The sequence below is a fragment of the Plectrocnemia conspersa genome, unplaced genomic scaffold (assembly GCF_051122295.1).
Source record: "Plectrocnemia conspersa isolate PC_06_02 unplaced genomic scaffold, ASM5112229v1 ptg000014l, whole genome shotgun sequence".
NCBI classification, from domain to species: domain Eukaryota; kingdom Metazoa; phylum Arthropoda; class Insecta; order Trichoptera; family Polycentropodidae; genus Plectrocnemia; species Plectrocnemia conspersa.
Window position 1 is genome coordinate 30314808 of NW_028277178.1, and position 16432 is coordinate 30331239.

General features: G+C 27.1%; 1 protein-coding gene across 1 annotated transcript in view; it reads left to right on the forward strand.

Annotated features, from left to right (window-relative positions):
- Cad89D (cadherin 89D) overlaps positions 1–16432 on the forward strand; it is a 65637-nt gene that overhangs the window by 32278 nt on the left and 16927 nt on the right. The window contains exons 3-11 of the mRNA XM_088204079.1: positions 1665–1764; positions 2172–2358; positions 3168–3276; positions 9996–10198; positions 10278–10406; positions 10803–10995; positions 11073–11231; positions 11357–11490; positions 15761–16388. Coding sequence (XP_088060205.1) covers positions 1665–1764; positions 2172–2358; positions 3168–3276; positions 9996–10198; positions 10278–10406; positions 10803–10995; positions 11073–11231; positions 11357–11490; positions 15761–16388 — 1842 coding nt within the window. The remainder of the gene's footprint in view (positions 1–1664; positions 1765–2171; positions 2359–3167; positions 3277–9995; positions 10199–10277; positions 10407–10802; positions 10996–11072; positions 11232–11356; positions 11491–15760; positions 16389–16432) is intronic.

Below are 16432 nucleotides of genomic sequence, written 5' to 3' on the forward strand. Positions count from 1 at the left end.
TTTATGAATTTTGTGTTTTCTATCGTTTTTTAATAAATATATCTTATATGCTATCATATATTTTTTCTACCGTCTCAAATCATGTGCTTGTCTGTGTCTTTGAAGGGTTAAATCCGTTATACTCTTTATTCGAAACGTCTCTGGCGAATCAGAGATGCAGGAATTGGTTGGCCTATTGCATCGCTAGCATATTTGACAAACGATATATATACACGCTTAAATAGTAATATTATTTTAAATCAATATTTATACAAAATAGATAGTAAAAAATTATTTTAATAAATTTAATGACGTACCTGGTATTTGGGGGGGGAGCAGGTAAGGGCATTTGCCAATCCTAAAATTTGGCCAGAAAAATGCATGTCATTCAATGAATTATAATTAAATTGAAATATTCTCAAATCGTGTGCTCGTCTGTGCTTGATGCGTGTAATTGTCTTTAAAGTGTTAAATCAGTTATACTCTTTATTTGAAACGTCTCTGGCGATTCAGAGATGCAGAAATTGGTCGGCCTATTGCATCGCTCGCATATTCGACAAATGATATATGTATGTATATGCTTTAATAGCAATATTATTTTAAAATAATATTTATACAAATTGATTGCAGAAAATTATTTTAATAAATTTATTGAAGTACCTGTTATTTAGGGCATTTGGCAATCCTTAAATTTGGCCAAAAAAATGAATGTCATTTAATGAATTATAATAAAATTGAAATAATAAAAAACGACCATTGACTGGCGAACTTTTGCTCCCTACCCCCCCCCCCTCACCAAACTGAAATGACGTCCCTGATTCTAAACCAGGAATTATTAGGTTGTCCCTTATAAATATTCTTATAAAAAAATAATAGCAGAGCGTCATTTGAGAAGGATGGGTTAAGTAGAGCATTTGATTTTATTGCTTTTGACGTGAATTGTTGACTTCTGAGAAGAGATAATTGTTTTTTGCGCTCTTCTATTAGGTAAAACTCGGTTTAGAATTGCTTCATTGGTATTTTACTTATCTTAAATCGTAATATTGTATAAAAAAAGTCTTATTATGAACGATAGATAACCGATCATTTTTAATGCGACCGCGACGGCACGTTTTTATTGATTTTGACGTGGATTCTAAAAATGGACCTCTCTAAATTTGGCCAGAATGAAATTTAATTTAATGAAATACTATAAATATATTTATAAAATGAAAATTAAAAGAAAAACAACCATTGACTTTGCTATCTATTGCACAATATTTAAGTAGCAAAACAATGCATGAATATTTATTTTATAGCTATCATAAATCGATTAAAAACCTTAGTTCTTTAAAAATGTATTTGTTTTGCCAAAATGTAAACCAATAAATTTGTATAATATAAAATAAATTAGAATTTGTAATAATAAATATGGAGAGGCATTCAATGGGATGTTTTTTTAACATGCCATTATCATAGTCAAAAAATTTGTAAAAAAATTATAATGTAAATTATGAATTTCACCAAAAATATTGCTAATATATAATAGAACTAAATATGTAATTAAAGTCAGCGTTTATTAATCAGTTTTTTATATGATTAATTATGTGACCTTTATGCGAAACATCTCTTTATTTGTGTCATTATAAATATAATAATATATTATAATCATGAATTTTATTTCTAATACGAAATTATCTTTACAGGATGTCAGTTTTATCCATATGGAGAATACCTGAGGTTCGTCAGGATACCAGAGAACCTCAAAGTAGGCGGAGAAGTTCTACAACTTGAAGTACATCCAAGGTATACATACCAACATGAGTATCAGTAAATAATTAAGGGATCTCCTGTTCAATTATTCAGTCTACAGTACATCTAATATAGAGATGTTGCAGATACCGGTTTGCAACCGGCGTACAGATAACTGTTCTTGACTTCAAACCCCAGTGTCAATAATTGCATGAATCGTGTACCACCACACACTTTGATATCCAGAACACGAATGAAACTAGCAATTCTGCAGAAAATTAAGTTGATCGCTTCCTCCGTCTTTAATTTTTGATTACACTACAAACTTTACTCAAGGGCATCAGTTTTATCAGGCCAACAATTCAATTCTATGCTTTCATTGAATAGAAAATTGGGGCGTTGTTTTTTGATCCAGTTATCCGTTGAACTTATTAATAGAGACATCTGTTTATTTTTTTTAGAAAAAATCTAAGTTTACAACCAGTGGATAAAGAAGAAGATGCGCAATTTTTTACATATAGAGATCTGAATAGGACACACGTCTCTGTGGTTTTAGCGCAGAGTTTAGAAACCTTAGTAGACCAAGATAGTCCGCAAAATGTATTGAAGTTTCGAATGGGTTGCGACTTTGCTGATGGCGATGATATGGTGAGTATCTTGACTATTATTAAAATAAAGCGAATGGTTTGAGTCTTGAATATATTTATTAAATTGTATATATTTTAATTTATATATATTATATATAAGATGCTCATTTTTACTATTATGTGTATTTTTATACAGCGCAATGAATTACGTAAATTGCTAATTAACAACATAAAGAATAATTTCGTCCGTAATATTTTTACCCTTTTCTATTATTTTCTTATTACGGTTACGCCATTAGGACTAAGTTATGTTATGCTTACATGACAATATTCTTCATGGGCGTTGAAAAAATGAAAAGATTTTTCGTACAAGGTTTATTTACATTACATAGTAGCCTAGAGAGCCCTTTGGTTCCATTGGGCACTGAAAGCTTTTCTCTCGAGAGCAATTTTCCAATAGACGCCCACAATCCTCCGACGACATTATTGGACACCATTCAAAAGATACAACTTATCATTTGCAACAATCTATAATTTGTTTTTGAACAATAAAAACGCGTTAAATTTGTAGTGAATTTTATTTGCACGTCCATTCAATCTGCTTTTCTCGAATAATATTTTATTTTATAACCTTTATATCATTATTTTGAAATAAATATTAATCAATCTAATTAAAAATATACTGATCAAAGATTTTTTTAAGTTAGTTTAACAGCAACTTCTGCTGCTTTACCATACGTTTTAAACTCATACAACAAATATGTTTTAATATTTATTTTGATTGAATTATTTTTAATTATTTTCCTAGCAACCTATACATATTAAAATGTAGCTTGTAGCTAAAATATTTTTCAATATTTTTTTTTACAGATATCGGCCTTTCTCTCGGTGACCGTGTACGTTGAAGATGTCAACGACCACTCTCCCAAGTTTATTGAGGCACCTTATCAAGTCACCGTGGATGAGCTGACACCTATTGGTTAGTGAACCCTCTTAAACTTGGCATATAACCTTAGCGTTCAACGGTAGCAGTAAATGGTCCACGTGCTTGCTACGCTCAGAATCAACGTTTCTCGTTAACGAAGCCTAAGAAAGAAATTCACCGACTAAGTTTTTTGAAACCGTCGTTGGAAAAATGTGCGCAGAGTTGTTTTATATAATTGGCCAAGAGAAAAGTTTAATTAATTAAAGAGAAGTCCGAGCAGTTTCATGGACGAATTTAAATTTGATTTTTATGCTTGGTTATATTACGTAATATACTGAACAAAGCTTTCAACATTGAGCATACATACACTCTGAATATATTTATACATAAATATATATAAAGATATTTCACATTTTTTAATAAATGCGGAATATAAAATGGCCAAATATATACTATAATTTTTGACTCTTCTTTATATAAAAAATTAAAAGTGTCTTAATACATTTTTAATCAATAATAAAGTCGCTTTTGTAAGTAAAAATATTATATATTCAAGATTTATTTATATCGTAGTTTTTACAATTGTTAAAGCAATTGATTATTTTAAAGAATATATAAATTTAAAGATATATTTTATTATATAAACCAAATTTTCCCTTATTTATTTCTTTTACCATATATACATATTTTTACTATTAACTATTATGATATGATTTAGTCTTAAGATTAATATACAATATATTATATAATATTATATAAATAAGTATCAGTATTAATTAGGCAAACTAAATATTTTACTTATTTTTTTGGATTTCAAGCAATAGATCCATAAAAAAAATATCCAATAAATTCCTAAAGCTTGAAAGGCTAAGTTTATTTAATAAAATATAGTCAATTATTAAAAGACTTAATATTTTAATTAATTTTAACTCTATATAATGTTTTACAATTTTTAGAAATTTATAAAAATAATAGAGCGCAATGATTATTTACACGTAGTAATATTAATTATTATTACTTAAGTAGCTATGCAGAATCATATACAACTTTTCATATAGCTATGAAAAATTCAGGATTGCTTATTTTAAATTATTTACGTTATCAATTGCCATATTTTAATCAGTGTTTTAAATAATAAATCAATTAGAAATATTTTGATTATTTTTTTTCAGATTTTTATTCACATAGATAATAGTCGAAAATTATCTGAATATTTCTAAAAAAAAATTTTATCTACTATATCGTAGATTTGAGTCATTTTTAGGCATGTTTAAACATCCATGAATATTATTATTTAATATCATATATATACATCAACCATAAACCACTAATTAACTACAAAAAATTACAGTATGTCGTATTTTATGACCATAATAAAGCATTAAAGATACATATTAAGTCATAATAGTCTATTTGTAATAGAAAATCAAAAATAAATATAAACATGAGATCAATCATCTTTATCAATAGACTTTTCTATATGAGTGTTTTAGTTAATTAAGTCTATCATAAATATTTTAGTTTAATTTCTAAATATTTATTCATATATTTTATAAATATCAAAAATTGACGATTAATCAAAGAAAATGTTATTGATTGAAAATATGTAAATATAAATTATTGCTTATGAATAAAATTAGCTGAAAATATCCATATTTTGTACTGAATAGAAAATAATTGTAAATCGTTTTATCTTTTATATAGTAGATGTGAGTCATTTATCTGCATGTTAAAACATATAGAAATATTAAATTTTAATATAGGTGTAATAAACCATTAAATTAAGAAATGCTTGAAAAAAAAATATATTAGAAATCCTAAAATTAATATCTCTAAAATTCGTTACTTAATTCAAAGCCTTCTCTTAATTATTTTTTGAAATAATCAAAAAATTACATAGTTAAGTATAATTTCTTAATATTTATTTACATATTTTGTGAACAACAAAATATTAGTGACTAACAGTGAACGACTTATTACCAATAGTTATAATGATTAAAAATGTATATGTGTATATACAAATATTTCTGAATTCAGTTGACTAAATATACAATATCTATAGTATATATTATATTTAAGTAGATATATAGAATTAGTTTATCTTCTATGTTGTAATTTTAAAGCATATGAAAATAATAATAAAAAATATATACAGATAATAGTTGCAATAAAAAAGTACAAGAAATATATATTTAGATATTTAGCCCAGACATTAGTTTTCTTATCAAATGTAATTCAATTAAAACAGATTCTAACAGGACATGAATTTATGGTTTTGTGTAAACTTCTTAAATGCTTAGTTATGTTTTTTTAATATGCTTTACTTTAACTTTATATTATTCTAAAAAATAATTAAAGACATATATTTTGTTTATAAACACATTTTTTATATATCAAGTAATAAAATACTTTAATTTACATTTAATGTTATTTCCTTTTGATCTTGACAATCAAATTTATTGTTTGTCCTATCTCAGCTTTTGTCAATAAATCTGAACGTTTGATATCAGTTTTAAACACAAAACACGAAATTCACAAATAAAAAATGCAAACTTATGCGTTTCTAAAAATTTAATTATATGTTACCTATTCTTTTTTTCGTTTTTATATTGAGCATTATATTTTTTTAATTCACACATAATGTGAAATAGTTCAGGTGTAGTAAAAATACTAAATAGCTTATAGAAATTTTAATAAACTATACATTATGATTTACTAGTGATACTTAATGTGCATTTTTAGAAAATAATCATTTAATTTATTTAGTTAAATAAATAAAACTAAATTATTTTAACCTAAATGAATTACCAAACATTTCATTTTATTAAATAATCGTACTAAAGTTGATCCAAAAGCTTTTGACTGATTTATGTATTTGATTTATTCTATAAGCCAATTAAAACTAACTTTTAATTTTTTTCAAGGAAATTCAGTCAAATATAAGTAATTCTTATTTCATAGTTTTTTAGAATATGTGATATTAAGAACATATATATCTTTATTATTTTAGGTTAAATATTACTTTAATAATAAAATTTACGATTTGATATTATTAGTTTATGTTGCTTAAGAATCATATTATTTGATTTTTTATGTTTTCTTAAGTATTTACCCGATTGATAGTTTCTCTGATATGTAAATTATATAATCTGCTTCTGAACGAAAAATCGGAAAGTAATTATACAATATTTTTTTGTGAAATATTTTGTAAATTTGGTTGAATAGAGTTTCTAATTATTTAATAATATAAGCTATTTGAATAGTAGAACTAAAAATATTTAAATATTAGAATTTATTCTAAAAATAGAAAACACTTATTAAATATTTTTTTAATAAATAAAATATGTTCTAAATCTTAGAACATAAATATGTCAAATTTTCTATAAATTTAATTTTTTCTATGTACCAAAACTAAACAATTAAAATGATTGAATTAAAATTATTTTTTAATAAAAATTCACTGTATTGTAAATGATTTTATGCATTTATTTTTCGCAAAATTTTATTTTAATATATGTACATTACTACTAGCGTATTGTTGTTATTCATAAACTCAATAAAACCGAAGCTTTATTTATAATTACTATATAATGCTACGAGAGCCCTTCAAATATATATAAAAATTGGCAGCAAAACACACTCATAAAATAAAAAGGTTATCTCATCGATTTTTTTGACGCATACACAAAAATGTTACACGTCATCATAGGGATGATCGATGAACTGTCAAAATGTCTAACTGCGTCACGATCATGACGTTACCGAGCAACCATGTGGTTAAAATGCGTTTCGAAACGTGTCAAAACACTAATCAGTCAAGAGGCTCCTGCGCGATGAATTATCTACAGATTCAACCAAAATCTAATTTATTTAACCCTTTAATATAACCTACTTGTCACGCTCATATATATAGATATAAACAGCGCATATTTACTACATCCAAGGATACTTTTTCTGAGGTCTGTTATCTCGAAGGGCAGGCTGGGATCAGATAACGAACTGTTGTAAATTGACGGGTCAATCTTGATTGGCCTCGCGTTTTCGGACCTTGCAAATAAGAGAGAGTGTCCTGTTTAATTTAGCATGTAACCAGCCGAGACATGCTTCAACAGGATATTGGTTTCATGGGACAAGGTTGACGTATCCCGGCCTTGACATATCTATAAAAAAAAATAGCATCTTAGCGGTATAACTCATATTCAAATAACCTTTATCTGTTACACGAAATCGGCTTAATGGACCAGATAAAATTACCCTTTTATGTCTTTATATATTATTACTGCATATATATATAGGGGTTGTGATCATAAATACACACAAAATCTGATCCAAGTTAATATTGCAGCGCAGACATTTTCAGACTGTTGTTCAGTTTATGCAACAGATCAAATCTTTTATAAGGAAAGCTTTTCCCGATATAATTTATCAGCACTTATCTCAGTTCCAATTTTGCAGATACTTTGAAGCCACATAGTAACGGTGCATTGAAGATTAACGACTAAACTCATCCATCAGTTTGATATTGCTATCTTGTGAGACCTATCTCAAAGTCAGGGACGAACGCTATTCTTTTATTGCAAGCATATCTTAGAAAGACGCTTACGGAAGATCGTCTCACAAAACCTACCCTAAAGGCAACACTAACAATAGTATAAATGTTTACAGGATGGATAAAAAATATATTGTAAATATATGTATACATTCAAGATTATATACGTTATTTGCGCATACAAACCTTTTTTTAAAGCTTATAAAGTAATTTAATGTATATTAAATAACTTTAATTTCAATTCAAATAACTTACAAGGAAAAAAATTTAATATAAGTTAAAATGTAGAACCACAATATATAGCATTGCTTAAAAAAATAACTGTTGATTTGTTTCAATCGCAAAAAGTATGTATGTTAATCACTTAAAGAGTAAATATTGTGTTAAAACTATTGAATAATTTTTCGGTGTGACATAAAATTTTTAAGCAATATTTTGTGTACTTAAAATATATTTTATATAGATCAAAAATACATAATCATTAATTTGAGTATCAACACTAAACTCGAAGATAGAAGAGAAATCGGATCAGCTGACTTTCGGGTCGGTCGACGAAAAAATTATTTTCTCGTCGATTGGCCAGTTGTGAATTTTCGTATTAGTTCGAATCTAGTACTATATGTGTAGCTCGCAGTTTGTTTATTTGGTGCCAAAAATCCGAACCCTTATATAATAGCCCATCAATAATTGTATCTAAATCAGATGTAACATTACAAATTTTATAAATTTCTTGACTATACTATTATAAAATTAAGTTAGTCAGTAAATGAATGTTTTACAACTGTCACAGTATTTTTTTTTAATTTTTAAGTGAAGTTGTATTTTCACTAGTATACATTTAATGTAAGATGCAATTTAAAGTCGATATCTCAAAATACCGTCTTTGAGCGAATAGGTAGCGAAAAACAAACTTGCAATTTTGGAACGGCTTAATTTATACCTTAAATCGTCTAGAGTAGTCAAGTAATCTAAAAAAGAAGGAGAATAGAAGTTGCTCTTAATTTTTGTTCAAAACTTGCATCAGAACTTTCACTTTTACACTTAGAAATCAGGATTTTTCTGACACGTGTGACTTTGACCCACGCAAAAATGCTATTTTAACAAGGATCGAAGGACCAGCGAAATACTTAAATGTTTTCAATCCTTTATATTTATAAACAAAACAAATATTAAATATAATTATAACTTCCTCGCATCACGGAAACCAGTAGTAAAGGACCGGACGGAAGTTTTTCGCTCAAGTTAGTCTATAATGATTGGCTATAGTGATTAACGACAATATTTCTGAAAGTCTGCTTGGCCATTGTTAGTTTAGTCGCTTTTAAAATTTTTAGATGTATTAAATATTACGATTTCTCTTATTTTACGAGGCATTTTATTCTTAAAAATAATATTAAGTATAATTAAGTTTTGAATAGTTTATTATGAATATTTTTCTTAACGTTTCCTGAACAAATATGGAAAATAAATTTATTTTAATTTTTAATTTTAACTTGATAGGTAATTTTAAAAATAACTTGAAATTTTATTTTTTACAGTTTTTTTTTCATTTTTTAATTATTGCTTTGCCTGAATTAAATTAATAATTAAAATAGACACATCTTGTAATATAATAAAAGCCATAATTAATTAACGATAGAATAAGAGAAAATATACAAAATGCCATTATTCTTCAAATTTACTCATATAATACATGGCATTATTTTTATTTGTGTTTTAAAATCTTAATTTTATTTTATTTTGAGCAATATTTCAGACTAAATCCAAAGATTTTTTTTTAAATATATGAGTTAATTGTATGGATTTTCAAGCGTGAAACAAAGTGCATAAAAGCAAATTTTATGACGTCACGAATGAAATTATCCTAAGGGCTAAGCCTCACTGCGGGGACTTTTTAGCTCTCTAAAGAGGTCCAAGATAATAACTATCTGATGCGGTCGTTCTTTTTTATCGTAATGCGAACATAAACGTTGGTCCTCGCATAATTTCCACACTGAGAAGCTTATCGATATAATACATTTTTTCAAGAAATCTAAAATGAAAAATAATAAAACCCCACTCAAAGAATAATCAAAATATTTTCGCAGAGCTTGCACTTGCCATTGACCCTATTTTTCCAATGTTTCAATTCAATATTTAATGCAAGGGATTTAAAATATATTTTTAGCATCGAATATAGATCAATTGTAAGTAATTTTATTTTTAACTGTGTCGAACGCTGCAGGTTTAACAATCTTCAAAGGAATTCACGCGTTTGACCGAGATAAGCCAAACACTCCCAACTCCGACGTCCAATATTCGATCGTGCATGGAAATGAAAAAGGAAAATTTGCTTTGGAAAGCTCTCACAAGGCAACGTTGGCCGTCAAGAAACCACTTGACTACGATACCGGAGATAGGAACTTCACCCTCACGATTATGGCAACAGTGAGATAGATTCTTTCCTTTTCTCTTACTCCCTACATAAAACACACGTATCATGACTTATTCATTGTTTGTTTGCTAGGATCGAGGATCTCCGGCCAGAACTACAAATACGACGATCACCGTGATCGTCCAGGATAATGACGATTTAAGTCCGAAATTCACACAGGACATTTATAGAGCTCAGATAACGGAATTTTATCCATTGTCGGTAAGTGGTTGTGAAATACAATAATACATATAATTATTTATTTTAGTATGCAATTAATAAAAAAAATAAACTGCAATACTTTTTAGAAATATATTTCGATACTTTTGTATCGATATGTATTATTAAATTAGCTTACTTATATTTTATATGAAGCCACTTTACTCTTATCATTATATTAGTATGTAATTAATAATTTAAAATTGTATTACTACTTTTTTAAGGTTAGAAACATATTAAATATAACTTTATCTACAATTTAATTTATTTTTAAATTAATCACCATCGATCGTAATCTCGAGTCTTGTGGCCAATATCGACCCATCTCTGTGAAAAAAAATCTATTGTAATTCTCGCGTGTTCTTGAACTTATGACACACATTTTTCTCTTTATTCCAGGGCACTAAAATTCACAAAGAGTTAACTTTCGTACCACCAATCAAAGCTTTTGATCAGGACACCGGCATAGACGCTCCATTGAGGTATGACCTCGTTTCTGGGAACGAGCGGCATCTTTTCTCCCTCGATTCATCCAATGGCACCTTATTTCTAAAGAAAGAAATTGATCTTGATACCGAGAGGACGTTACCAGGTCTATTTTCGACTTAATCACTATAAATTTGACCAATATAATACGCGATTTATACATCATGTGTGTTCAAATTGTAGCAAACACGTTCGTGTTACAAATTCAAGCGTCTCAAGAAGATAATCCATTAAAAACGGCTCAAGCGAGGGTGGAAGTGGAGGTTTTGGATCTTAACGATAATCTGCCAGAGTTCGAAGTGGATTTTTACAACATAAGCATAGTTGAAAATCTCCCGAACGGTAAGTTTGTTTGCGTGTTATAGTATGAATAATTGATTGTATAAATTGTTTCTGTGAATAAGTATATAAACTGGTAAACAATGCTGACTAAGGATTAATATTTGTAATCATAATGTTTGTTTTAGGGTTCAGCGTACTACAAGTGATAGCTTCGGATAGAGATCAAGGAGATAATGGCGAATTTACTTATCAATTGGAAGATTTGCACGGAGCTTTCTCGATCGATCCCAGAACTGGATGGCTCACAGTCAGAGATCAAGTAAATACGTTTATTTTTATTGTGCCATAAAATAAAAATGTATAACGACGGTAACGGTGATATAACTTTAACAAGTTCAATTTATAAGCACTATGTCATAATGAGAATAGTTTATGACCTACATGTAACATCCAAACACATGCACGTTCATAATAAAACTAATGTTGTTTAAAATTACTTAAGTAACATTTTACAACAATCTTGCAATATTTTTGCGTAAATAAAAAAAATATTATTTGCTTATTAGCGTTTCAAATATAGTCGATTTTTTATTTTTATCTCTTTAAATACATCAATTTGACTACAGTAATACATAATAGTGGAATGGCAAAGAGATCTATTGAATGATCAATAAAATATTTTCTTATTTGTTTTCTGTCTTTATAGTATATTTGTCTCTTGAATCTTTTAAGATTAAGATGACTACAAAGCTTGCTTTTTTCTGGCTTTTAGAGGTCGTCTCGGTCGATTCGGCGTAGCTCCACTTAGTGCGAGCTCAGCTGTAGTTTTGTAGGCAACATATAACAAAAGGCTTATATGTATGCCCTTGTTATTAAATATTCCCAATCCTTTAACTAATTTTAAAATATTTATGTTTAATAACAAAAAAATATATAATACAAATTTTAAAGTGCTATGTTTGGTACTTTTTTGGCAAAAATTAAGTGCATTTGTTCATAAATCTACAACAAATTTATAATTAATCATATCAACTCCATCTAGCTAAAAACTTTTTGATTTATATATAATAAAATACTTTAAGTTTAGAGCCAAGAAATGTTTTTTTATGTTCTATTTTATACATTTAAGAACTTCTGAAACAAAAAAAAAACATATGATAATACTAAGAATCAAGATGCAGAAAATTAGATAGATAAAGCAGTAAATTCCAGTTATTTTTGTAAATAATTTTTTTAAACATGAGGTTGCGTTGTCGTGGTAGAAAATGATAACACGCTCATTAACTATTTACTGGAATTTCGACTTCATTCATTAAAATTGTTGTCAATAGACATTCAACATAATAAATTGTTTTTAAATTATTCCTGCAAAATTTTACCACCAACACATTTTTTTATGCAATCCGTCTCGGTTTGTTTATTAATTGTCTGGTGTTTATTAGTGCAATAATTTATCTATTTATCATCTCTTTAAAATGTTGTTTTTTTTTGTCGCGCCAGATATGGACCAATAACCAAGCAGGCCTTAATAAATTGAATAATGAATATTAAATAAAATTACATTTTAAATCAAAGTATAAAAACATCACATATTTATGGCATTACTAATAATATACCGTTAATGGACGTCCGCTCGGATACGCGTGTTTTTTTTTTGTAATGTTAAAAATATAATAACTTTAATTCTCAGTTAGTCTAAGCCGAAGGGACACAGATAAATTTATTTTATCATCCTTTTGCCTTTGCAATGATTATGAGTAGTTCTGAAAAATAAGGTAAATACAGAAAAATATTTTCTATTTATTCAAATTATATTTATTTAAAATATTTAAAGGTTTTAATAAAAAAAACATAGCTTTGATAAGATGTTAAAGTATTAACTTTAATATGCTCAAATAAGTACAATGTATCTTATTATATTATTTTAATTTTAAAGTATTTTGTAAATCAAAATATTTAACTATCGATTTTTTGATAAATGAAATCAGTAATTTTTAAAAGCTAGAAACTATTGGCTATGTGCATGCAATTTTATTTGCTTTAATATTCTTTGCAGCAAAAATATTATTATTTAGTTTTAAAACGCCCACTTTTATATTATAATTTTAAGACATACCAATTTAATAAAATATAAGAAAAAAATTTCACATACTTGCATAAAGTCAAAACTTGCAAAAATCACTTGGTCATACAACTTTTAATAAACAAATATTAGTAAAAAAAAGTAATTGAAAAAATATACAATAAAATAAAATTTAAATTTTATAAAATTAAATTATCAAGTTTTATAATTCAGATTGCGTTTATAAAAAAACTTTTATATTATTTTGAAAAAATCTTTGCTTTTATTAAAAATAAAATTTTAGAATAAAATTACCTAACCATATACAAAATATATTTATAAACAATCATAAAAACGAAATATAATTGATTTTTAATATTTTATCAAATTTAAGTTATTTTTCTTAAAAAAAATTTAAATAAAATTGTCGATATCTGAAAATCAGACAATATTGAAAATTAGCATGCAGTTATATTTTTAAATATTGTTATTTCGGTAGCAAATATCTTGTCATATTGTTTTAAAATGTTACGACTCTTTCACTAGTTTGATTGAATACTAATTCAAAACATTTCTATAAAAATCTAAGGCAATATAATTTAATTGCCTTACCAAAATGTAGAAACTAATTATTTTGATATTATTTTTATTGAAATATTTTCATATACTAATATAAAATAATAATTCACTAATTACATTACAAAAAGATACTGTCTGATTTTATAAAACACAACAATATTTGTTTCGTAATGGATTAGGCAGATTTATTTATTTTAAATATTATAAATAATTTGGCTAACTTATCATATTACGTTTTAAATAAAATTATATATATTAAATAAATTTATATAAGAAAAGCTTAGCCAACATTGCCCAAATTTATTCAATTATTATTTGTATGTTTCTCTTATTAAAATATCTAAATATAATATAAAATAATAATTTACTAATTACATTACAATAACAAACTGTCTAATTTTATAAAACACAACAATATTTACCTTGTAATGGATTAGACAGATTTTTTTATAAAAAACATTATACGAAAATATTACAAATAATTCGGCTTACATAGATTATTATATTTTTAAATAAATTAATATAAAAAAAAATCTTAAGCAATATAATTTTATTAACATTGCCTAAAATTACTCAAATATTATTTGTATATGTATTTCATTAAAATAACTACATAAACTAACATTAAATATTAATATACTAATTATATTATATTAATAACATCTTTCTGATTTTATTTGCATTGATACGGATTAGGCATATTTTTTTATAAAATAAATTTAACGAAAATTTTATAAATAATTTGGTTTAGAATAATACATTTTAATTGAAGTTATGGGAAATAAATAATGGCCCGCAATAATGTTATTCATATGGTAACAAATACGCTATTATTAAATACCCTTTTAGTATACTTATATGAGACTAGGCATTGTGGTTTCTCTATGTTTTTTATTTCTTGAGAAATGATAATTCTCATAATGTGTTTTTATTAATACAGTATATTATTATAAATAAATGTATATTATTGATAGACAGAGAACTGGGCGATCGTTAAAGTGAACCAACTTAAATTAAATAATAATTTGTTATAATGAACGTAAATAATCAATGAACCTTAATAGATTAATCTACTTTAATTGCTTACAGAACCGGAAAGGAATTTCCGGCTCGCAAATTTATAAACAAATCTTAGATTAAATTGTCAATAACAGTTATTCCTACTTTACATTATTACAAATTTAATTTTAAACTCTATAGTTTTTTTTAAAACTCACCAATTATTTTGAGAAATGAGATATCTTGATTTATAATTTTTTTTGAGAAATTCTAGTGAAATAATAATTATGAGATATTATAAATTTGATTTATTTACGAAGATGATTTTTTGAATCGGAAAAGACATCTTAACTCGGGTGCTTAGTAGCCTTATTAATTTTATATTAATTATAATTTACTTAATATTTTTATATTATATTGAAATCTATGATATTTATTTGAGATGTTTGTATATCACTTTTATTTTGAACTTTTTCAGATTAATTCAATTTTTTTTTTTTTTTCATGTTTTCAGACGCATTTTTGTCCCATTATTAGCATGAGAACCAGCTCAGATTTTTACAGCATGTATTGAGTTTCAAAACCTATTGATTTTGTTGATATTGTGATGATTTCCATGTATATAAAATTTTTTGAGGAATTTCATACCTTGTATCTGTCACCTCGTTTCTTTCACATATTGACATTTATTTAAATGTTTCTACTGTTGCATTAACTTTTGCTAAGGACAATCAATATAAAAAAAATGTTTAAATCTCTATCTTTCTGTGTAATAGGTGTTACATTATTTAATAAAAATCATCACTATAATATTCAATGTTAGGAAGCTAAGGAAACTATTACGGAAACTCCCCTTCCCTATTCTTGTTTTTACATAAATTTATCGTAAATTCCGTTGATATATAAATGTGATGGAATGCTTATATTACACAGCACTCGATAATTTCAGAGCGTCCTGGACCGCGAGCAGCACTCGTCTCTAAAAATGAAAGTTTTCGCCAAGGAGAAAAACCACAGCGTCGTCGGTCGAGTGCCGAGCTCATCGCAAAACCTCACTCCGAACCGTCGAACGCCAAAGAGGAGGAGGCATCCCCAAACAGGAAAGACGCCAGACGTCGGAGACAGAACCACTTACGTGTTCCCGGACAGATCGGGCGTAAGCAAAGAAAACGTTTACATAGTCCCGAACACGAACGAGCTCATGTCTTTCGTCAACGTCGAAGTGACTCTGCTAGACGCCAACGACAACAATCCGATATTCCTGCCGAGCAATCTTTACGAGTTCACGATGAAGTCTAATGCGAAAGTGGGCGATTCGATCGGTAGGGTTAAAGCGATGGATCCAGATTTGGGACGGAACGGAATGGTGCTGTACGATTTGCAAAGGACTAGTAATCTTACGATAACGTCGCCATTCCAAGTGGACGCCCAAACTGGGGCTTTGACTGTGGTAGAAACGCCGCTTGTGGAAGGCAGACATGCTTTGTTCATAGAAGCTTCCGACCAACCTGCCAATCCAAGCGAGAGAAGGTTCACTTTAGCCGTTGTCACCATCGAAGTCACCAAAACCACTAGAGGTAAGCAACGAACGTAAAATAAAACCAAATTTATATTATTAATT